Below are 24,376 nucleotides of genomic sequence, written 5' to 3' on the forward strand. Positions count from 1 at the left end.
GTTTGAAAATGACAGGAGCTGATTGGCTGGTACTTTATCTCTGTTCACTTTAACTCAAGCCAAGGCTTAGTAAATGCTATATTCCCAAACTCACAGACAGGCACAATCACATTAACCTACCATTATGTATGTTGGTTGTGGGAGGAAACATTGAGAGAACATACAAACACCACAGACGTAGTGCCCAGGGTGGATTAGAAATGACGCAGCAGTGCTAACCACCAAGCCACTGTGCTGTTCTATATATGTGCTGCTTTTGCTGAGTTGGTTACATGTAGGGTTATGGTTCATCACTTTTATGACTAATGATTCTTTTGGTCAAGAAAATATCAGCCGGCTTTTTAGTCTGACAATCACTTATCTATATTGGGGTTAATACTTCCACTATTTATAGACTAGTTGGAACTGGGGAATTGGCTCTGACTGATTATTTATTTTGTTTGTTGATGATTTGTTTTGTAAATATGACTTAGATAGAGAACCACGTCTGCATCCACCATGGGGCTTCTGCCGCCTGAATTGTCCGTATTGGCCTCTTTCTCTTCTGCGTCAGAGTAACTTTCTTATAGACGTCACTTTATCTCTTGTGCCAGAAATGCTGCTGTTTTATATTTGTAACACTGAAATGAGTAATGGCTGGTCTGATTATGTCATATTTATATGTCTATACCGGCATAACAATGTGGCCATTATTAGGGAACCAACAAGCTGGTATATGTCCATACTGTATATTCACTGTACACTTTTCATGTGCTCTCAGACTCTACGTAGTACTCCTACTATCTGTTAAAGTCTCTTCTCCTTGCCTCACCTTGCCGCCCCTCCTCCTCTTCTCTCCTCGCCGCCCCTCCTCCTCCTCCTTCTCTCCTCGCCGCCCCTCCTCCTCCTCCTTCTCTCCTCGCCGCCCCTCCTCCTCTTCTCTCCTCGCCACCCCTCCTCCTCCTCCTCTTCTCTCCTCGCCGCCCCTCCTCCTCTTCTCTCCTCGCCGCCCCTCCTCCGCTTCTCTCCTCGCCGCCCCTCCATCTCTTCTCTCCTCGCCGCCCTTCCTCCTCTTCTCTCCTCGCCGCCCCTCCTCCTCTTTTCTCCTCGCCGCCCCTCCTCCTCTTTTCTCCTCGCCGCCCCTCCTCCTCTTTCTCCTCGCCGCCCCTCCTCCTCTTTTCTCCTCGCCGCCCCTCCTCCTCTTTTCTCCTCGCCGCCCCTCCTCCTCTTTTCTCCTCGCCGCCCCTCCTCCTCTTTTCTCCTCGCCGCTCCTCCTCCTCTTTTCTCCTCGCCGACCCTCCTCCTCTTTTCTCCTCGCCGACCCTCCTCCTCTTTTCTCCTCGCCGACCCTCTTCCTCTTTTCTCCTCGCCGACCCTCTTCCTCTTTTCTCCTCGCCGACCCTCCTCCTCTTTTCTCCTCGCCGACCCTCCTCCTCTTTTCTCCTCGCCGACCCTCTTCCTCTTTTCTCCTCGCCGACCCTCCTCCTCTTTTCTCCTCGCCGCCCCTCCTCTTTTCTCCTCGCCGCCCCTCCTCCTCTTTTCTCCTCCCCTCCTCCTCTTTTCTCCTCGCCGCCCCTCCTCCTCTTTTCTCCTCGCCGCCCCTCCTCTTTTCTCCTCGCCGCCCCTCCTCCTCTTTTCTCCTCGCCGCCCCTCCTCCTCTTTTCTCCTCGCCGCCCCTCCTCCTCTTTTCTCCTCGCCGCCCCTCCTCCTCTTTTCTCCTCGCCGCCCCTCCTCCTCTTTTCTCCTCGCCGCCCCTCCTCCTCTTTTCTCCTCGCCGCCCCTCTTCCTCTTTTCTCCTCGCCGACCCTCTTCCTCTTTTCTCCTCGCCGACCCTCCTCCTCTTTTCTCCTCGCCGACCCTCCTCCTCTTTTCTCCTCGCCGACCCTCTTCCTCTTTTCTCCTCGCCGACCCTCCTCCTCTTTTCTCCTCGCCGCCCCTCCTCCTCTTTTCTCCTCGCCAACCCTCCTCCTCTTTTCTCCTCCCCTCCTCCTCTTTTCTCCTCCCCCTCCTCTTTTCTCCTCGCCGCCCCTCCTCCTCTTTTCTCCTCGCCGCCCCTCCTCCTCCTTCTCTCCTCGCCGCCCCTCCTCCTCCTCTACTCCTCGCCGATCCTCCTCCTCCTTTTCTCTCCTTGCCGCCCCTCCTCCTCCTTTTCTCTCCTCGCCGCTCCTCCTTTTCTCTCCTCGCCGCCCCTCCTCCTCCTCCTCCTCCTTTTCTCTCCTCGCCGCCCCTCCTCTTCCTCCTCCTCCTCCTCCTCCTTTTCTCTCCTCGCCGCCCCTCCTCCTCCTTTTCTCTCCTCGCCACCCCTCCTCCTCCCCCCCTCCTCCTCCTCTTCTCTCCTCGACGCCCCTCCTCCTCCCCCTCCTCCTCCTTTTCCTCTTCTCTCCTCGCCGTCCCCCCTCCTCCTTTTCTCTCCACGCCACCCCTCCTCCTCCTTTTCTCTCCACGCCACCCCTCCTCCTCCACCCCCTCCTCCTTTTCTCTCCTCGCCGCCCCTCCTCCTCCTCCTTTTCTCTCCTCGCCGCCCCTCCTCCTCCCCCTCCTTCTCCTCTTCTCTCCTCGTCCTTTTCTCTCCTTGCCGCCCCTCCTCCTTTTCTCTCCTCGCCATCCCTCCTCCTCCTTTTCTCTCCTCGCCGTCCCTCCTCCTCCTTTTCTCTCCTCGCCGTCCCTCCTCCTCCTTTTCTCTCCTCGCCGTCCCTCCTCCTCCTTTTCTCTCCTCGCCGTCCCTCCTCCTCCTTTTCTCTCCGCGCCGTCCCTCCTCCTCCTTTTCTCTCCTCGCCGTCCCTCCTCCTCCTTTTCTCTCCGCGCCGTCCCTCCTCCTCCTTTTCTCTCCGCGCCGTCCCTCCTCCTCCTTTTCTCTCCGCGCCTCCCCTCTTCCTCCTCCTTTTCTCACCTTACCGCCTCTCCGCCTCCTTTTCTGTCCTTGCCGCCCCTCCGTATCCTCGTCTCTCCTTGACTCACCTTGCTGCCCCCTTACTTACTCACCACCCCCGCCATCACCACAACCCTGCCTCACCTTAGCCACTGCTCCTCCTTTCCTCTCGTTGCTGCCCCTTTACCCACTCTCTCACCCCCCACCACCACCCTGCCTCACCTTGCCGTCCCTCCTCCGCCACACCTTTACCTGCTCTCGCCCTGCCTCTTTCATAGCAGTCCACCTAAAAAGTTTCACTTGCACTAAACCTCTGTTTGTACCTCTTGATGATACAGGATGTAACCTGAAGATTTTTAATAACCAAGAGTTTGCTGCCCTCCTTGCTCAGTCTGTGAACCAGGGATTTGAAGCAGTTTACCAACTAACCAGAATGTGCACCATCAGAATGAGCTTTGTAAAAGGCTGGGGTGCCGAATACAGGTACATAAAGTTATCATGTGTTTGTATGGAATCCTGTCTGTCCAGCACAGAGCCGTTTGTATTGTGTGCTTCCCGTTCTATTTCCATGTTCAGCTCGTGTGAGCCTGTTACTGAGCGTTGCCAGCTGGAGAGAGAGGCCTCAGGATCACGCCTAGTGTACAGATGTGTCCTCACACACTATGGTCACAGTCACGCCAAAGAGCCCTTGCCACTCTGCTGCCGCCAGTCTCTTTTTTGCTCAAATGTGCTTAGTCGCACAAATTAAACAATCGAATGCGACAAAACCGCTTTAGTCTGCACTGATTAATTTTACGTGCGAACCTTGTACTTTTGTGCGTGAATGAGTCTGAATCCGTAGAGGAAGCGCTACGATGCGGTGCCCGCGGCTTTTTTTCACGACAATTATCTGCGACTTTGTACACATTTAGAAGTAATCCCTGTGCGGTTATAGTCGCAGTCCGGCTTCTCTGGTACAGATTGAGGGGTGTTTCGCTGTGTCTGCGGTGCGAATAAGACACAAATTTAAAGAGAACGTTGCTAGGTTACGCTGCTCGGCGCGACTCGCTTGCTGAGGGCGTCTCGCCCCTAGGTGTATGAGGACACATCATTGGTGTAAGTCACCATTTCTTTATAAAAAAGCGAATGATTTAATGTTGCATAATCTCAGTGGCCGCTTTATAGCGACAGTTACACTTTGCACCAGTTGGCTTCTGTCTCTTCATATCACCCAATAATTGGCTATTACAGTTGTCATTAATCCTCATTGTGCAGAGCTGAATCCTAATCTTACACTGCAATGAGAGGGTTGAACAGCTTTGGTAGGGCAGGGTGAATAGGTGAGTTTTGGAGTTTGGACTGATCCTGCCAAGGGAGAATGTTACTTAGATTAGGGGCAGCATGGGAGTAGTCCTTTGGGGGTGGAGCGGGGAGCAGGATCCCAGGAAACGCTGTGAGCTCACTGGCCAACTTTACGGCTCCCGTATTTGAATTTTGGACCCCTCCGGAGCCGCCAATGGTAGCGTGCAATTTGTGCAATTTGCAGAAGGCCCCATTGCTTGTTTAATAAGGAAATTGTTGTTGGCAATGATTGCTATGAACCCCCGTGTACAGTCATCGACCACACATTAGCTCCCCTGTGCTAAGCGGCTGTGTTCTCTATTGCAGGCGACAAACTGTTACAAGCACTCCCTGTTGGATCGAGCTTCACCTGAATGGACCTTTGCAATGGTTGGACAAAGTGTTGACTCAGATGGGTTCTCCCTCAGTCCGATGCTCCAGCATGTCCTAATGGGTCCCCTTCCTTTGTTCCGTACGCAGGTTCAATCTCCTGGCAACAGACTTAATACAGCTCGTCTGTCATAGTATTTGTGTGTGGTCCCCATGAACTGTTTACAATCCAAAAACAAAAAAAGAAAATCAAATACTGAGAAACAGCACTTGAGGTCCCATCACCTAAAAGCACCTTTGTTGGATAATGTTTCCGATACCATAGAGGGAAGTGCAGCGTGAAGTCACTCCTTACTGGGAAGGGATGTTTTTAAAGGACGTTTAATGTATTATTGGGCATATAACGGAGTGTCCGAATGGTTTAACAATAACATGAGTAGTCTTTACAACATACGTGTCTTGTATAGTTTAATGTGTTTTGCAGTTATACATTTTTTTTTAGATCCCCCAAGTAGGGTTTGTCTGCTTCCTTATTTTTAGTTGTTCCGAAATCAATCATGGGTTAAGTTTTGTTGTCTCCCCCCCCCAAATTATTATTATCCCCCAACGAACATATCTGTATTTTTTTTTGCCTATTTTATAAGTTGCCCTAATAACGACGCATCCGCTTGCTCATGTTCCATACTCCGTTTAGTGTTTCTTTGCAGCCGTATAGACCGAACACCGTGTCTCTGGTGCCGTCACACTCTCAATGACGGTCAGGGATGATGTTTTTAGTAAAAAAGTTTAATTTTTTTTTTTTTTTTTTATGATACAGACATGATGCACTTGTCAGTTTACAGTCCCAACACTTCAGGTCATGTAATATGAGACAACACAATGTTGCTTTTTACATTACAATCTATAGAGGAGGATGTAGGGTTTTTTTTTTTTAAGTGCATGTTATTGTGAACCCTTGGACACTACAAAATGATTTTAGAATTATATTCTACAGATGTCTGAGCTTAGGGACGGGCGGGGCGAAAGGTCGTGTAGAAAAGGGTACTCGGAATTATAATTGTACACGTTACTAACATACAGTACTTGTTCTATAGCCGTCTGTCATTTTTTTATTAGAAAAAAAAATGAGAGATCGCCGTTCTCGTCTCTTCCAAACCCCCCCTCCCGGTATATCGATTACACTAGTCGTGTACTTTGTAAGTACAGCTAGTGAAACGGTTTCGCTCTCAGAACAAAATGGTGGCCAGCGTTAGTGTTACCATTAGGCTAACAATGGATTTTTTTACACTGTTTTGTCCGTCTCCCCTCCCAACAGGCCATATTTTGAGGGTTCCCTCTTAAGGGAAACGTTGGCGTAAGTACTGACGAAATGAATTTATCCACCTGTGCATGACTAAGGAAATCCTGAAACCATGTCCTGTTACGGGCACTTGACAACCGGCGCTGAGAATCCCTGCTGTAGTGCATATACGCATTCCCAAAAAACACTGTTTTGATGGTAAAAAGAAAAACGACCATAAAACCGTAATTGGCAAAGCATTTAACATTTGTGAGCTAGTTTTACCAGTAGATTGGTGTATTGGTAGAACTCGTGAGCTTGACATAAGCTTTGTGCGTGTTGCATTTGCCGAATATGTGAATACACTAATAAAAGGTTTCATTCTCACACACGGTGACATTTATTTATTTTTGTTTTGTTTCTTAACATTTGGGTAGGTAACGACATCCATTTATCTTGTAGAACAGGTTCGAACCCATTTGCAGGACCTCTAAGACATTTCTACATAAAACCACAAGAATCGAAGTTTCTTTTTCAACCCAACTGCTAAATAATGACGTGTGATTGTGTGTGTGTGTGTGAGAGTGTGTGTGTGTGTGAGTGTGTGTGTGTGTGAGTGTGTGTGTGTGTGTGAGTGTGTGTGTGTGTGAGAGTGTGTGTGTGTGTGAGAGTGTGTGTGTGTGTGAGAGTGTGTGTGTGTGTGAGAGTGTGTGTGTGTGTGAGAGTGTGTGTGTGTGTGAGAGTGTGTGTGTGTGTGAGAGTGTGTGTGTGTGTGAGAGTGTGTGTGTGTGTGAGAGTGTGTGTGTGTGTGAGAGTGTGTGTGTGTGTGAGAGTGTGTGTGTGTGTGAGAGTGTGTGTGTGTGTGAGAGTGTGTGTGTGTGTGAGAGTGTGTGTGTGTGTGAGAGTGTGTGTGTGTGTGAGAGTGTGTGTGTGTGTGAGAGTGTGTGTGTGTGTGAGAGTGTGTGTGTGTGTGAGAGTGTGTGTGTGTGTGAGAGTGTGTGTGTGTGTGAGAGTGTGTGTGTGTGTGAGAGTGTGTGTGTGTGTGAGAGTGTGTGTGTGTGTGAGAGTGTGTGTGTGTGTGAGAGTGTGTGTGTGTGTGAGAGTGTGTGTGTGTGTGAGAGTGTGTGAGAGTGTGAGAGTGTGTGAGAGTGTGTGTGTGTGTGAGAGTGTGTGTGTGTGTGAGAGTGTGTGTGTGTGTGAGAGTGTGTGTGTGTGTGAGAGTGTGTGTGTGTGTGAGAGTGTGTGTGTGTGTGAGAGTGTGTGTGTGTGTGAGAGTGTGTGTGTGTGTGAGAGTGTGTGTGTGTGTGAGAGTGTGTGTGTGTGTGAGAGTGTGTGTGTGTGTGAGAGTGTGTGTGTGTGTGAGAGTGTGTGTGTGTGTGAGAGTGTGTGTGTGTGTGAGAGTGTGTGTGTGTGTGAGAGTGTGTGTGTGTGAGAGAGTGTGTGTGTGTGAGAGAGTGTGTGTGTGTGAGAGAGTGTGTGTGTGTGAGAGAGTGTGTGTGTGTGAGAGAGTGTGTGTGTGTGAGAGAGTGTGTGTGTGTGAGAGAGTGTGTGTGTGTGAGAGAGTGTGTGTGTGTGAGAGAGTGTGTGTGTGTGAGAGAGTGTGTGTGTGTGAGAGAGTGTGTGTGTGTGAGAGAGTGTGTGTGTGTGAGAGAGTGTGTGTGTGTGAGAGAGTGTGTGTGTGTGAGAGAGTGTGTGTGTGTGAGAGAGTGTGTGTGTGTGAGAGAGTGTGTGTGTGTGAGAGAGTGTGTGTGTGTGAGAGAGTGTGTGTGTGTGAGAGAGTGTGTGTGTGTGAGAGAGTGTGTGTGTGTGAGAGAGTGTGTGTGTGTGAGAGAGAGTGTGTGTGTGAGAGTGTGTGCGCGCGTGCGTGAGAGAGTGTGTGTGTGTGTGTGAGAGATAGATAGATAGATATATATATCTATCTATCTATCTATCTGAGAGAGAGATAGAGAGATATATATATATATATCTCTATCTCCCAAAAGTGACATCTAGGATTCTAGCCACCAGTGACTATTAGAAAATAGACTGACGTAGTATTGCTTTCATGGAGTGATACCTTGGAGAGACCTCACTGCAGTCTGACTTATTTTTGCTCCAGAACTCTTGTTTTCTTTCAAATAAATCTACACAATGTCCCCTGGGGTGTCTGGTATTCATGTAGGACTCCATCTCTGATGAAACCCTGGCAATGTACCAACAATGCAAGAACATCATAGCGGCAACAGTCAAGATCATGTGGTGTGGCTGGGTAGGAGAGAGAGATAGGAGAGAGATTGGGAGATTTACTTTTGCAACTGAAGCTTGGGGACGTTGGGCCTTAAGAAAGTAAGGACTCCAACTTTTGGAATGACTTAGTTTAAAGTCCAGCCCTCTGCATGTTTTGAATAAACTTAAGTCCTCAAACATCAATGGACTGAAATGTAAGGCACAGAGGACCAAAATTCACCAAGCGTGATGTACGAGACTGATAAATAGAAAGTAGTCCCTTTAAGCTATTGTGCAAGCTGCTGCATCATGTTGGCTCAGGTTTGTTTTGTTGAATAATGATGTTCAATCTGTAATGTAGAATTTATAAATGGAACCCCCCCCCACTAATGTATATCTCTACAATTACAGCACAGTGGGCAAAGTTATTCAAAAGTCAGTCCTAGCATTATTAAATAAATCTAGAACCAAGCACATTACCCTGGGCTGTCAGTGTCCCAAATGTAGCCATTCAGGTGTTTCATAGAGTTGGGACAATCCATTCACAGAGCGCAGTCCCATCACTAGTACTAGGTGAGCCTGGAGCAGGTACTTGGCAGTCATTCAGGGGTAGTGCTGCGGTCTATGGTAACGTGGGACGAGGAGGAAGGTTGGCATGGGTAACGAGTTCCGATGCAGTAATATTGTGCTCTTGTATATTTCCAGTGGAAATAGATTGGAAAGCCCTAAAAGTTATTTTGTATTGAAAGCATAATTTAATGAGGAAACAAAGCGATATCTGTAGGAGACAGGAAAATAATGTATGAGACAAAAGTTTATTTTTGCAGCAGCTCTGTGGAAAGTATAGGTGACGATATAAGATTTCATTGCCGCAATCACACGTTCAACGAAATTCGGTGAGCGCTACAGGCTGATTACCCTTTCCAGGACCTACAGCTTGCACCTGGCTGACACATTTAGCTGGTTCATAGTACTAATAAGCAAATCCGCCAGGTTGCGTGAACGGAAAAACCGCAGGAAAGTAAATGCTTCAGTGTTTATTTCAGTGGGGTTCTCAAAGGAGCTCCCCAAAAATGGATGCATACAGCAAGGAGCGCGTCTATCCGGTATTAGTAACTTTAATTATATGGTGCCAAAAAGTGTTTGCAGCAGCATAGCTGGTAATCGTAGAAACATTTCTCAGGAAGAGAGTATCAGTGCATGAGTACAATAGGCAATGCCAAGCTATAACAATTACATAGCATAAGCATCAAACGTTACTATAGCACTACACACGGGCTAGGACAGATAACGGGAAAAGGTTGGGCAAGTCGCCTGAGCTAGCTGGAGCATAGAGTGGGCAAGTTACTGGCAGGGATCCATTCAGTACTTTGCGACCTTGTACCCACATGCAGAGCTGGGGGCCTGGGTACTGGAGGAGGCCTGCCCAAATACTGGAGGCATGGCCACACCTATGCGCTGCAAAGAGACATGGCGTGTGCTATGGCACTACACTATATATTATAGCACACACATAATAAGGGGAATGGGAGAATTGGGGCAAATCTGCAGGGCTAGAGGAGAAAAGTATTGAGGTTTGAGGAGGGCTTGAATGTTTTAGGGGAGAGGGTCTCGCTAGGTGAGGAGTTTGAACTTGATGCTGAGGGGAACTGGGAGCCAGTAAAGCAGCTGGCAGTAGTGGAGGCAGAAGCCAGATAGGGGGAGAGGAAAATGAGATGAGCAGCAGCATTACCAATATAATATACTGGGGTGAGAAGAGAGAGGAGAAAGTAAATCTAAGCAGGAATTGTTTGCCTACAACAGCGATCTGCTTGTGCTCAGCATCTGTACAGCACACGTGCAGATATTCTGCCAGCTCGCAGTGACAGGCTGTGGCCATGAGGGGGCGGTGGCCCTGATTTCTGGTTCCTGCTTAAGCCGTTTGGGGGGTGGCATCAGTCAGAGTCCCAACAAACGAGGGTGTCGGCACCGTACTGGGAGGCATTAAGATTATTGCACAGTAGCTGCGTCCAAAGACTCGGCTACTGTGCAATAGCGTACAACGCTGAGTCAGGCCCCATGGACCCTTCCACGCTCCAAAAATCCAGAAACATCATCAACGTAACCAAAGGTCTCAGGAATGATGGGTTACACTGTCGCTGGGGGTATCCCTCCCACCTTCTGATCATTTATACGGATGTTCCACCGGCAAGAGTTTCCCCAGGACTCTTGTAAGATAATCTAGGACATTTCCACTGGATACACGTATCTTAATTAAAACATACATTGGATATGTCATATATCGTGTAAAGAGAACTTTTTGTCAGCATTTAATTTTTTTTTTTTTTTTTTAATTTTCCTTATTTATCGCTAAGCAGCTTTTTTTTTTTGTTTTTGACAGCAAATAAAGGCTTTTATGTTATTTCTATACTTGCTTACTAATGGCCTGATACAGAGGCGCATGCAAATGGATGCTAACGAGAAATGGCGGCTCTTCCTTCGCCTGTATACGGATTTGGCCACATCTACGTCACGCTACTCCTATCCATCTGCTTGTGGCAGTAGCCGCCATTGCTATCATTATTGCATTTGCACCAACCCTTTACGTGTTGCAAGAGATCAGTCTGAAATCGGGCGGATCTCCACATATGCGCACCTCTGAATAGCCGGCACATCTCTCTCCGTGCCCGTAGCACACTTATCCTAAGTGCAAACGCCCCTTTTCCCAGTTACACCCACTCAGCCGCAGTTGTCATGGCTGAAGTATGCCGGCTTCTACGCATGCGCAATTGCTAACAAATGCAAAGCGGCCTGCACGCAACTCGGAGTATGTCCCTATATGATGATTACATTTCTAAGCTAGAGATCTTTATTTTCTAATTAACGTGTGCAAAAGGCTACACTTAAAGCAGTGGCGTATCTATAATGGGTGCAGTGTGTGTGGGGCCCCCGGGTCTAGGGGGGCCCCGCACGGCACATCCTGCACCCATATTAGTTTAAACTCACATGTCCGTGGTCCCGCGTCGGGTGTCAGCGCTGCTCAGAACACCGGAAAATTACAGCCGCGTCCATTTTTCAGGTGTTCTCCTCATGCACAGTAGTGCCAGGAGTCTACTATTGCTCCGATAGCTGGCTAGCCGCGGCAGTCGGCTGCCGGCCTCTGGGGAGAGAGGAGGGGGCCCCGCACGGGGAGTGCACACGGGCCCCCTCTCTTAAAACGTCTCTGACATAAAGCCATGTATACGGGCAGCACAATGGTTAGCATTGCTGCCTCACATGTCTGGGGTCATGCGTTCAATTCTCCACCAAGGCGCTATCTGATCCGTATTTGCCTAGATTACTGCCGTGTGATCCGGTTTTATTATTAGCATCCTTCCTTTATATAGCGCCACAAGGGGGTCGGCAGTGCCTTACAAAACATGCTGGTAAGTTATTTAGCTTTTGACCATAATTAGCCAGTGTGTGCAGGCACCTGTGTATTAGGAAATGTAAAGCCCCAATGGGGGAAGGGATGATGTGAATGGCAAATATTCTAATAATACCATTGGGCACTGGCTCCTAGTAATATATGATGTATACAACAGACATACTATATAGACCTACTATCCGGGCTGGTTGACACTTAGGGGTATATTTACTAAAGTGAGAGCTTTTAGAAGTGGAGATGTTGCCCATAGCAACCAATCAGATTCTACTTAACATTTAACTAGCATCTTCTAGAAGATAATTGCTAGACTCTGATTGGATACTATGGGTAACATCTCCACTTCTAAAATTCTCACTTTAGTAAATATACCCCTTATAGCTGTATAATACAGTGATTACCATGGCAGAGTGTGTTTTATTCTGTAAGGCCCTGCTAGGTCTATAATACCAGGTGTATACAAGAGTAGTAACTACTACAACTATGTAATGACACTATGGATTATAAGACCCTCTCCACACACTTCTCAAAGGCGATCCACAATATAATCCATAATAAGCAAACAGGCTTCGTGCTGAGCAAGTCCTCACCTATAAATATTAGACGAGCATTGGTCAGACAGCGCATGAAGTGGCGAGGTCTCCGTGGGACGTTGTCAGCATCCCGACAGTCAGTATGGCGTCGGTAGAAATATAGACAGGATGCTGATGACCAAAATACCAATAGCGGCTTACCGACTGTCAGAATACCGACAGATTGCAGAGGTAAGTATTAGGGTTAGGCTGCGTGAGGGGAGGATTAGGGTAAGGGTTATAATACAGAAATCTGCCGGGGTTCTGACTGTCACTATCCCGTACCCAACCCATCTCTTTAAATGCCGCAAAAACATATGAATCCAACGTAATCGGTAACGCCGGAAGCCCGAAAGGAGGACATCCCGACAGCGGCTCGTAAGTATGCTAACCCTCCCCCGTCCGGCCCCCTAACCCTCCCTTGGTGATGCCTAACCCTAAGTGTCCCCAGGGGGTGCCTAAAACTTTAACCCCCCCCATTCCCACACCCTAAACCTAGCCCTCCCGGGGGGGTGCCTAAACCTAACCTCCACCCAGGGGTGCATAAACCTAACCCACCCGCGGCTACAACTTAACTATCCTCGGCTTACCTCGTTCGGGTTGCCGTCCTTCAGGATTTCGGTGTGGGGCTAAAGATAGACGTCGACATCAATATTTAGTCCCGGATCGGCCTTCCGACGGGCGGTAAATTAACAGCATCCCCAATCCAACAAATGGAATTTCCTTTGTATGATCACAATTTGCTGCTAGTGTATATACAATCATACCTCACACCAGTCAGACTACAGAAAGAACAATTTGAGCCTGACCATTGCTGCAGAGGCAGAAGTCTGCCACCTACTATGGGCACAGCCATAACATAAGAGCCTGCTGCTTCCCCCCACCCCCCTCTGTGTACAGGTAGTTATTTCGTTCCTCACTACTTCCTCCTAATTCTGGGGTGGGCATAAGTGGCCCTCCAGCTGCTGTGGAACTACACATCCCAGCATGCCCTGCCACTGTTTTTAGCATGACCTAATAGCAGGGGCGTATCTATAATGGGTGCAGGGTGTGCGGGGCACACGGGACCCTGGATTCAGGGGGCCCCGCACTGCACACCCTGCAACCATAGTATTACTTACCTCTCCGGGGTCCCACGTCGGTGCGGGGGTCTGGCGCTGTAAAAACTACTGGAAAATGGCCGCCGTGGCCATTTTCCCGGTGACCTGCTCATACTCTATAGACTCTGGGCGCACTCTAGTGCCCAGAGCCTATAACTCCGCCGCTGGTCGCCCACAGCTCAGTGCGCTGCCGGCCGCCGGACAGAGAGGAGGGGGCCTGTGTTGGAGACTGCACACGGGCCCCCTCCTCTCTAGAAATACCCCTGCCTAATAGCAAATATCTGGCAGGGCATGCTGGGATGTGTAGTGCCACAGCAGCTGGAGGGCTGCTGATTGGCCACCCCTGTAAATTCCTTGAAACCCAAACTTTATATTTTCATGACCGTGCACATATACATCTCAGGGAAATACTATTGTACAGTAGGAATCCCATAGTGCTATAGAGAGCAGCACACAACAGTTACACTAATCTCGGGTGCGCAGGGCCTGATTCAGAACCGCTCGCACGATGTGTGTGCAAATTGTGTAAGCAGAGCTACCGCCCAGAAATGCATTAGCGCGCCCAGTATTTCTTACAGCGCGATCACATAGTGTATGCAGACACCCACCAGCCTGTTTTAAGACGCCCACTTGTGCACATCATGTCCAGGAAGTGTATGAAACCATCGGTACATCGGATGCGATCGCAGCGCTTGACCATACCCTGCCGCAAGCACTTCGAGCACTTCACTGTAAAAACAAGCCAGGTCTGAATGAGCTCCAGAGTGCAAATATCACCTATCATAAGAGATTTAGGGTTTTTGTGCCCATAAAGGAAGCAAAGGACATTTTGTGAGCGCCGACATTTAAATGACTATTTGCCATAAAAAAACGCCAGTAAATTGGCTTTTGTATGAGACATTGCTCAGAGTGGGAGCTCATTACCCATCTGTATTAATGTGGTAACTATTGCTATTTAATTAAAGGACACAAACTAATATTTATGGGTGCACAATTTAATAAATGTATTATTGGGGTTAAGCTACAAAATTGATCTATTAGGCGGCCAATATAGTACATAATAAATAGTAAAGGGTCCAATATTTGTATATTAAATAACAGGGGCAATAATATTTTAATGTTAATTGGGGCATATTAATGATGGAAGCACCAAATATATTGCACACTTGTAGCGTTATAAGGGCCTGATTCAGAGCCGGACGCTATTTGCGCTCGCTCGTTCAGAAAAAGGGGCTGGCTATTTAAATGAACCGTTCGCTCTTTGCGGTCTGTTCACGCCTCTATGTCTGAACGAGCGAACAAAACATTCGAACATAATTTTGAAAAAAACGCCCCCTGGCCGCTCGCATCATACGTCATGTCCGCTATTTATTAGATTAATCGAGTACATCGAAAGGCGTCTGAACTGCTCGCTATTCTTGTGGTTGGTTTTTCCTACCACAATCATGCGAGCAGTGCTGACTATAAAACAACCAAGTGACGCGGTCAATGACGCTGCTTTGTTAATTATGCACACCCTTAAAACGCCAATTTTGAGCTTTAAGCAAGCCTGCGGTCGGATCTCCACTCCCCGTTTTCAAGCACCTTCCCCTGTTACCACTTAAAAACGCCTTATTCTGTCACTCAAAATAGGAGGCATTCGCTAGTTAGCGAGCACACGATTTTCGGCCGCACTGACTGGTTCGCGCATGCGTATTAAAATCCGTACGCATGCGCAGTTGTGCGAACATCGGTAGGAACGAACGAGCTGCCGCTTACGAGCGGCTCTGAATCAGGCCCTAAGTGCCTCCATCATTACTTACTGAGCCATTTGTTCCCATATGACCTATGAAGCCCAATATCAGCAAAGAAAGTCCTTCATGTAGACCCAGCCACAACATTAAAACTTCAGTCTAGCTGATCTTCCAGTAGTAAAGTGATAGCTGGCTAAAATAGAAATTATTTAGCGGAAACATAGATGGAACAAATGCCGGCAAGTGTAGTTGGCAGGATAGGATCACTAACATTGCATTTAAGGGTAACATTTCAATTGAATTACAGCAACAAATTGTCTGACTTGCATTGCTATGGGTCTAGACAGGGCTGCCATCAGAAACCTTCCCCCCACCAGCCCGGAGGTATGCTGCGGAGGTGGGTGGAGCTACTTTGGGGGTGGGGCATCAATTGGTGCATAACCAATTTAAAAATTCTCAAAGTTTGGGCTGTGAGGCAGTTGTTAGAGATGGCTGGTTGGACTGGGGTGGCGCAAAGGACAGAGAAGGCCGGCTGGCTGCCTGGCTAGACTAGGGGGTGGGGGTGCAGGGAAGACGGGCTGGACTGGGGCAGGGAAGCCAGGTTGGCTGGACTAGAAGATAGGCTGGACTAGGGGAGGTGTGGACTGGGGAAGGGAGGTCCCCATTTCCCGTCACTCTGTGGGTGTGACCATGCGTCACGCCCCCATTGCACATAACTTTGGTCACGCATTATGCCCCCATTGTCCATCACACACCCATTGCACATCACTTTGGGGGCATGGTCACGCATCATGCCCAATGACCATCCTGAAGCTGTCCATCCACCAAGAAAGGTTAATAGAGATCAATCTATCAATACTTGGGTCATCCATTCTACTAAACTCGTCCACCGATAGCAAAATGTACAGCGTGCGGCATACCAAAATTTGAGACATATGAAAAAAAGGGACCAGTGAAGACATTGGGATCATAGATAGTTACAAGGGTATACACTAGAGATGTGCGCCGACCCCTGTGTATTGGTTTTGGTTCTAATTAGTCATCAGGTTTTGGTTTTGGCACCGGTGAATCATCGGCACACCTCAGAGATTTATGCAAGTCTCCCCGTTTTTTTTTTTTTTAAATGGCAATGATATTAAAGTCTAAACCAAGCCATGGAGGCTGTGGGGGTGGTGATGCATACCACCTCTTGTCCTGTGATGCTGCAGCTGGCCCTGTGTCTGTGGGCTCAGCCGCTGGCTACGGATCTGGTCCATGCACTCAGTGACCAGTCTGCCGGGCTGCACTTGGAAGATACAGTGGAGTATTGGGTCATGTACAGCTGCGACCTACTCCACTCACTGAGGCAGAGACTGCAGTGGTAGAGGTGTATTGCTGTGCTGTGTTGGGTCACAACCAGCCATGACCTCCTCTGCTCCTTTGAAGCGGGGCTGTGTTAATACTGGCCTTGGCTAGCCGGCTTCTTCCTGAGGTGCTTCTGAGTTAGGTGGTGTGGTGTAGCATGTTGAAGGGCATATCACGGGTTGGGTAGATTCATCTATCGAATAGGATAGTGATGGCATTAAGGGGATGTAGGTGCAGGACTCATTATAAAGCCAATGGCTTCAGGCCCCTAAATAACGGTGGACCCTGGTGCACCGCCACTAGTTCCGTCCCTGCCTATTTCCATGAAAATTGCTCTCTTTCTACTTCAGGGTCCATAGGGTATCCACAGGATACCTTGGGGTATAGGTGTGACGTCAGTCGCTGGGCACCATAGAGTTAAGCTTTTCAGCCTCCCAGGATGCACTAGGGTCCCCCTCCTATACCCCGCCCCCGAGCCAAGGCACCTCAGTTTAGTTTGGTGCCTGGCCGGAGTCGGGTGCACCTGTTGGAGTGGGGGCTAGAAGAGCCCCTGAAGCTTTTTCTTCATGCAGCTGTGGCTGCACATCTGGATGAACAGCATGGACAGTCAGTCCTGACATCCATGCTGTCTTCTCTACACCCGGCCGGTACCAGAACGCCGGTACTGATCCGGGGATGCTGGTGGGCATCTGGGGTCACAGCTAGCGGTGACCCCAGATGTTCCGGACCATGGCCGGATTCAAGGGGGACAGAGGTAAGCAGCGGGGTCCCGCGGTGGGTCCCCGCTGATCACATGGTCCTAAGTCCCCAGGCAGGGGGCTCCCTGGGGACTGGCTGCAGCGTGGAGCCAGGCGACCAACCTGCGCTTCCACTACCCCCTGGGACAGCGGACCGCAGCAGAGCGGTAGCACTGTGGCGTCCCAGGGGTTAAATGCATGCCAGGGGAGCGCGCCTTCCCTGTCTCACAGCCGGCGCCTCCCCCGCTGCACACAGCCCTCTCTGCACTGTGCTGACTGGCCCTGTGTCAGCGCTCCTCCCCCAGGCCAGCCTCCTCTCTGCTCCTCGGCGGCCATCTTCTCCAACGCATGGTGAACGCTGCTGGAAGCACTGGACGGAAGCATCGTGGTCTGGGTCCCCCCGCATACCTCTCCTCCGCTGTGGTCAGGTCTGTGTATGCAGCGCTGTGTCCTACCAGGCCCTGTGTCTGTGTAGTTGAGTGATCAGCGCTGTTAGTGCAGGAATTGATTTTCTTTGCGTTGTATGTGACTGTGCTAGCGCTGCCTGTAACTTTTCTTCTCTAAACTGTCAGCTTTATTACTGTACCTGTTCTTTCTGCTAAGCCCTTGCGGTGGGTGCGGTGCTGCAGGGTGGTCTCTCGCCTATTTAATATATAATTGGTGAGAGGGGTCACATACGTGGTGCCATCATGTCTGAAAGTGATTTTCCCCTCCGGCTACAGTGTACCACGTGTAAAGTACCGTTAGCGGAGGGGGAGGGTAGCACGGAGGGCCTTTGCCGGCAGTGTTTGTCCATGGCGCGGCCTCTTACGGTTACAGCACCGGTACAGGAGCCGCCCTGGGCTTGTTTCGCTCAGGCGCTAACAGCTTTAGTGGGCCAGTTAGCTCCGCAGCCCGCGTTTACTCCGATGGGTTTGTCCCAGCAGTCTGTGGTGTCGTCACCCATGCAGGGTTTCCCACGACAATTGGCGGTACCCCACAGTCTCCCTATTTCCCCGCTCCCGGTTTCTCAGGAGCCAGCGTGGGTTAACTCCCTGACGAGTTCTGTACAGCACTTGTCGGATGTATTGCAAGGGGAGTCTGTGATGCGGCCTCATAAACGGCCGGTGGCGTCTCTGTCCGCTCCTTATGAGGATGACGAAGGGACGTCTGATGATGGGGAGATTCTGGATCCTTACGATCAGGAACCTCTCCATACTAAGGACGCTGATGCTAAGTCCAAAGTATATATTCCTGGACTTATTCGGGCGGTCCGCACAGCCTTGGTGATTGAGGACGAAGTTCCCCCAGCGGCTAAGTCTAAATATGCCTTTTTCAAAGATGTGAAGGGCGATGCCACAGTCTTTCCTCTTTCGGGTCAGTTGGTGGACCATTTAGATGAGGCGTGGAAACAGCCTGGCAAAAGATACCAGCCGCAGAGACGCCTGGCGGTGGCTTATCCGTTCGCGGATAATTATTTTGCTAAGTGGGAATCCCCTCCACAGGTGGATTCTCACGTGACCCGTCTTGTCCGTAGTGCCACATTGCCGATGCCATCCATGTCCTCCCTTAAGGATGCTACGGACCGCAAGGTGGAAATCTGCCTGAAGTCCGCTTATTCCCTTGCGGGGGGGGGGGCAGCACGGCCGGCTATGGCCATTTGCTGGGTTGCCAGAGCGATGGAGCGCTGGGCGGATTCATTAGAGGCTTCTTTTGATTCCGACTGTCCGGCCGAACAGGCGGAGTTGATTGGCAATCTCCGTGATTCGGCCACTTACATCAACGAGGCGGCTCTAGACATTAGTACTCTGGTGTCTAGAATTTCTTCAGCAGCGGTAGCTGCTCGTCGCACCTTGTGGCTGCGATCCTGGAAGGCGGACACAGATTCCAAGAAGGGTCTGGAAGCCTTGCCGTTTACCGGAGAAGTTCTCTTCGGTCCGGATCTGGATAAGATTGTGGCCACGCTGGCGGCAGCCAAATCGGCTTGTCTCCCGTCGGCCGCTGCTCCTTCTGGTTCTGGACCATCGTCCTTTCGGTCATCTAGGGCCCAGGGCAGGCCCAAACCACAGTCGTTTCCTCGACAGGCTGGTCCTAAGAAATCGGCCAAGCCCCGGAAGCAGGCATGGAGTACCAGACGTCCGGCCCCCAAACCAGTTGACAAGCCTGCGGCCTGACGGTCCGGGCCTCCCTTTGGGGGATCCCAGGGTGGGAGGCCGCCTGCTACAGTTCGCCCAGTGTTGGTCGACCACTACGACAGACACTTGGGTTCTGGAGGTGGTTTCCCACGGATACGCCCTCTCCTTCCGGCACAGACCCCCGGCTTGATTCTTCACCACGGGTCTACCATCAGACCGGAACAAGGCTACGGAGCTGCGGAAGGTATTGCACACTATGCTCCAGGCTGGAGTTATAGTGCCTGTTCCATTCTCCCAGAGGGGCCAGGGTTTCTATCCAAATCTATTTTTGGTTCAGAAACCCAATGGGTCATATCGTCCGATTCTCAACCTCAAAGCACTCAACAAGTCTTTGCGGGTCCCGAAGTTTCGGATGGAGACCCTACGGTCCATCATTCTGGCGCTGGAACCTGGGGACTACATGGTGTCATTGGACATACAGGACGCTTACCTGCATGTCCCTATTCTTTTGCGCCATCAACAGTTCCTCCGGTTTGCAATCCGCAGCGACCACTTCCAGTTTCGGGCGTTACCTTTTGGCCTGGCGACAGCACCACGTGTTTTCACCAAGGTGATGGCGGTCATGGCGGCTTCTCTGCGGCTGCAGGGAGTCCGCATGTTGCCGTACTTGGACGACCTGTTATTGGTGGCAGGATCTCCAGAACTCCTGTTACACCACTTGGACCTGACCATTGCACTGCTGCAACGGCACGGCTGGCTAATCAACTGGCAGAAGTCCACTCTAATCCCGTCTCGGAGGATTCTGCATCTTGGAGCCTTATTGGACTCGGGACAGCAAAGGATCTTTGTGACGGAGGACAAGATCTCTGCTTTACAGTCAAGGGTGCGCAGTTGTCTGCACAGCCGCCGGGTGTCCTTACACTCGGCGATGAGGTTACTGGGCTCCATGGTGTCGGTGTTCGACATGGTGGAATACGCCCAGTTTCACTCCAGACCTCTGCAGCACCTGATCCTGTCCAAGTGGGCTGCCTCAGTCTCTGAAGTTCCAGACGATTGTGCTCACCCCGGAGGTTCGCCTGTCCCTTGCGTGGTGGTTAAAGACGACCCACCTCAACAAGGGACGTCCGTTCTGGGTTCCAAATTGGGTCCTGTTGACAATGGACGCCAGTCTTCGGGGCTGGGGAGCAGTTTCGGGTCCACACTTGTTCCAGGGCAGGTGGACGCCGACAGAAGCGGAGCTTCCAATAAATATCTTGGAACTCCGTGCGGTCTTCAATGCTCTCCAGCAGGCACAGCGGTTTCTCCAGGGTCACCCGGTGCAGGTCCAGTCGGACAACGCTACCACCATGGCCTACATAAACAGGCAAGGAGGAACTCGCAGTCGGGCGGCTCTCGTAGAGGTCTCTCGGATCCTGGTTTGGGCGGAGCGCAATCTTCCGGCCATATCAGCGGTCTTCATCCCGGGAGTGCTAAATTGGGAGGCGGACTTTCTAAGTCGCCAGGACGTTCATCCGGGGGAATGGTCCCTGCACCCGGACGTTTTTCAACTACTGGTGGACAGGTGGGGTCTTCCAGAAATCGACCTCATGGCGTCCCGGCACAACAACAAGTTGCCGGTGTACGGGTCTCGCACAAGAGACGAAGGGGCGTCTCTGGTGGATGCTCTGTCCGTCCGGTGGACGTTCCAGTTCGCATACCTGTTCCCTCCGGTCTCCCTTCTTCCACGGGTAATCCGGAAATTCAAACAGGAAGGAGGGACGCTCCTGTTGATAGCTCCCGCGTGGCCCAGACGGCACTGGTTCTCAGACCTTCAGGGTCTGTCCGTGGACAGTCCTCTGCGGTTGCCGCTACGACCGGACCTTCTGTCTCAGGGTCCTTGCCTTCACCCGGACCTGACTCGGCTGTCTTTGACGGCGTGGCTGTTGAGACGGCCATGCTGAGGTCCCGGGGGTTTTCCGGCTCTGTGGTGCGTACCATGTTACGAGCTCGGAAACCGTCTTCCGCGTGGATATACCATCGCGTGTGGCATACGTTCTTCCAGTGGTGTCGACCGAGAGGTTATGCACCGCGGGAGTTTCGTCTGTCTCGGATTCTCGCCTTCCTGCAAGCGGGACTAGATCATGGGCTTTGCCTTGCTTCTTTGAAGGTACAGGTTTCGGCCCTATCTGTCTGGTTTCACCGTAGGATTGCTACAATCCCGGATGTGCGCACCTTTATGCAAGGTGTTCTCCGTATTCAGCCGCCCTTTGTTCCACCTGTGGCGCCTTGGGATTTGGCTGTGGTCCTGAGGGCTCTCCAAGGACCGCCATTTGAACCACTGGGCTCAGTGGATATTAAATGGCTAACAGCTAAGACTGTTTTCCTTCTGGCCATTGCTTCGGCCAGACGTGTTTCTGAGTTAGGGGCTCTTTCTTGTAGACCCCCTTTCTTGGTTTTTCATGGGAACAGGGCAGTGCTCCGCACTCGGCCCGAGTTTCTTCCCAAAGTTGTTTCCCAGTTTCATGTTAACGAGGAAATAGTTGTTCCGGCCTTTAACTCACCGGGTCTTTCCGTGGGTGAGGCCTCTTTGGATGTTGTGCGGGCCTTAAGGACTTATGTTGACCGCACTTCTTCGTTTAGGAAGTCGGACGCTTTGTTTGTCCTCTATGGCTTCCGTAAAAAGGGTTGGCCTGCTTCAAAGCAAACTTTGGCAGCCTGGATCCGTATGGCTATTTCTGAAGCTTATCTTCATGAAGGCCTACCGGTCCCTCCTTCTCTGAAGGCTCATTCCACTAGGTCTGTGGGTCCTTCGTGGGCAGCTCGACGTGGTGCCTCGGCAGTTCAGATCTGCAAGGCTGCTACGTGGTCCTCTGTCCATACCTTCGTGAGGTATTACAGGTTTGACACCTTCGCCTCTCAGGATGCTTCCTTCGGGCGGCGGATTCTCCTTTCTGCACAGGAGCGTCCCCACCCTTAAAGGATACTGCTTTGGGACATCCCCAAGGTATCCTGTGGATACCCTATGGACCCTGAAGTAGAAAATATGAGATATGGTAAGAACTTACCCTTGTTATCTCTATTTCTACGAAGTCCTTAGGGTTCCACAGGACTCCCGCCCTGTCGCACCTGTGCTGCAGATGGGCTTTGCTCTGGTCACCGGTTTTCCGTCTCCCTCTGGTGAGAATGTGATTCTTGTATGTGTCCAGATCTTTTTTCTCTCTCTTCCTTCTCCTCCTCCGGCCTATGGCTTGATAACTAACTGAGGTGCCTTGGCTCGGGGGCGGGGTATAGGAGGGGGACCCTAGTGCATCCTGGGAGGCTGAAAAGCTTAACTCTATGGTGCCCAGCGACTGACGTCACACCTATACCCCAAGGTATCCTGTGGAACCCTATGGACTTCGTAGAAATAGAGATAACAAGGGTAAGTTCTTACCATATCTCATATTATTTGAAGAAAGCTTTTCAGGATCTTGATTCAGAATGTAGAAAGAGGTATAGATTTGAAGCTGAAGAAGTAATTTCATAGGGCTTCTGCTTCTGAATAAGCCTCGATTAAAGGTTTTCGTAATGAAAATATTTTCTTTAACGCTTCAATAATACCTGGTCATGTTTGAGTTATTGGGCGAAGAGCTTCCATTCTTGCTGTACACCTGAAGTCACTTGAGCCATGGAAGGAATCTCCAACTTCTTCTTTCAAAATTTGCCATCGCTCAGGGCACGAACTGAAAAGGACATATAAACGATTAGCAAACCTAAAAACCGTTGTGACACCTGGACAGCGCGATGCACGGTTTCTTCACGTGTTCTGCATGCTCTCGCAGAAATGGGTCGTAATGTGAAACCAGGTCCAGCAGACCGAAGACATTTCCATTGTTCAAGTCACCCATCTGTTGAGAGCTTCCACTGAGTGCCATATTCCTTGATGCCAAATACAAGGTCACATCTGTAGTCTGTAATGTAACACAGCAAACGTTTCAGTTTCCATTTCCAGACTTCTTCGTATATCAGAGTCCAGTCCTTGTCCTCTTAAGAGACATCTGCAGTGTTCTCCAGCTCCAGTAATGCTGTTTGTGCTGGATACTCTTGTCATGTTCTGGCAGTCTATTGTATAGCTCAGCGGTGGGGAACGTCCAGGCCGTATAAGGCTCGCAACATCATTTGGCCTGGCCCCATCCATAACTGCAACGCAGCGGGTGAACAGCGGGGCCAGGCTGGTTACATCAGTGTGGCTGTTACTATGGCAGCGCAGCGGGTGTATAGGGGTGTCATTAGCGGGGCTGGGCTGGTTACATCAGTGTGGCTGTTACTATGGCAGCACAGCGGGTGTACAGGGATGTCATCAGTGGGGCCAGGCTGGTTACGGGTGTACAGGGGTGTCCGCAGTGAGGTCAGGCTGGTTACATCAGTGTGGCTGTTACTATGGCAGCACAGCGGGTGTACAGGGATGTCATCAGTGGGGCCAGGCTGGTTACATCAGTGTGGCTGTTACTATGGCAGTGCAGCGGGTGTAGAGGGATGTCATCAGTGGGGCCGGGCTGGTTACATCAGTGTGGCTGTTACTATGGCAGTGCAGTGGGTGTAGAGGGGTGTCATCAGTGGGGCCGGGCTGGTTACATCAGTGTGGCTGTTACTATGACAGTGCAGCGGGTGTACAGCGATGTCATCAGTGGGGCCAGGCTGGTTACATCAGTGTGGCTGTTATTATGGCAGTGCAGCGGGTGTACAGGGATGTCATCAGCGGGGCCGAGCTGGTTACATCAGTGTGGCTGTTACTATGGCAATGCGGCGGGTGTACAGGGGTGTCATCAGTGGGGTCAGGCTGGTTACGGGTGTACAGTGGTGTCATCAGTGGGGCTGGGCTGGTTACATCAGTGTGGCTGTTATTATGGCAGTGCAGCGGGTGTACAGGGATGTCATCAGCGGGGCCGAGCTGGTTACATCAGTGTGGCTGTTATTATGGCAGTGCAGCGGGTGTACAGGGATGTCATCAGCGGGGCCGAGCTGGTTACATCAATGTCGCTGTTACTATGGCAGCGCAGTGGGTGTACAGGGGTGTCATCATTGGGGTCAGGCTGGTCACGGGTGTACAGGGGTGTCATCAGCGGGGCTGGGCTGGTTACATCAGTGTGGCTGTTACTATGGCAATGCAGCGGGTGTACAGTGGTGTCATCAGCGGGGTCAGGCTGGTTACATCAGTGTGGCTGTTACTATGGCAGTGCAGCGGGTGTACAGGGGTGTCATCAGTGGGGCCAGGCTGGTTACATCAGTGTGGCTGTTATTATGGCAGTGCAGCGGGTGTACAGTGGTGTCATCAGCGGGGCCGGGCTGGTTACATCAGTGTGGCTGTTACTATGGCAATGCAGCGGGTGTACAGGGGTGTCATCAGTGGCGTCAGGCTGGTTACGGGTGTAC

The 24,376-nt window shown here is 50.7% G+C and overlaps 1 protein-coding gene across 2 annotated transcripts in view; it reads left to right on the forward strand.

The window, feature by feature from the left end:
• The window catches only part of SMAD2 (SMAD family member 2), a 57,714-nt gene extending 51,550 nt beyond the window's left edge, over positions 1-6,164 (forward strand). For both annotated transcript variants that reach the window (XM_088476493.1, XM_088476494.1), the window contains 2 exons: positions 3,187-3,331; positions 4,496-6,164. In XM_088476493.1, the coding sequence (XP_088332619.1) occupies positions 3,187-3,331; positions 4,496-4,619 (269 nt within the window). In that variant the 3' untranslated portion in view covers positions 4,620-6,164. The remainder of the gene's footprint in view (positions 1-3,186; positions 3,332-4,495) is intronic.
• Positions 6,165-24,376: the final 18,212 nt, after the last annotated feature.

Source organism: Taudactylus pleione, unplaced genomic scaffold, assembly GCF_031769625.1.
Source record: "Taudactylus pleione unplaced genomic scaffold, aTauple2 ptg000189l, whole genome shotgun sequence".
Classification (NCBI taxonomy): Eukaryota; Metazoa; Chordata; class Amphibia; order Anura; family Myobatrachidae; genus Taudactylus; species Taudactylus pleione.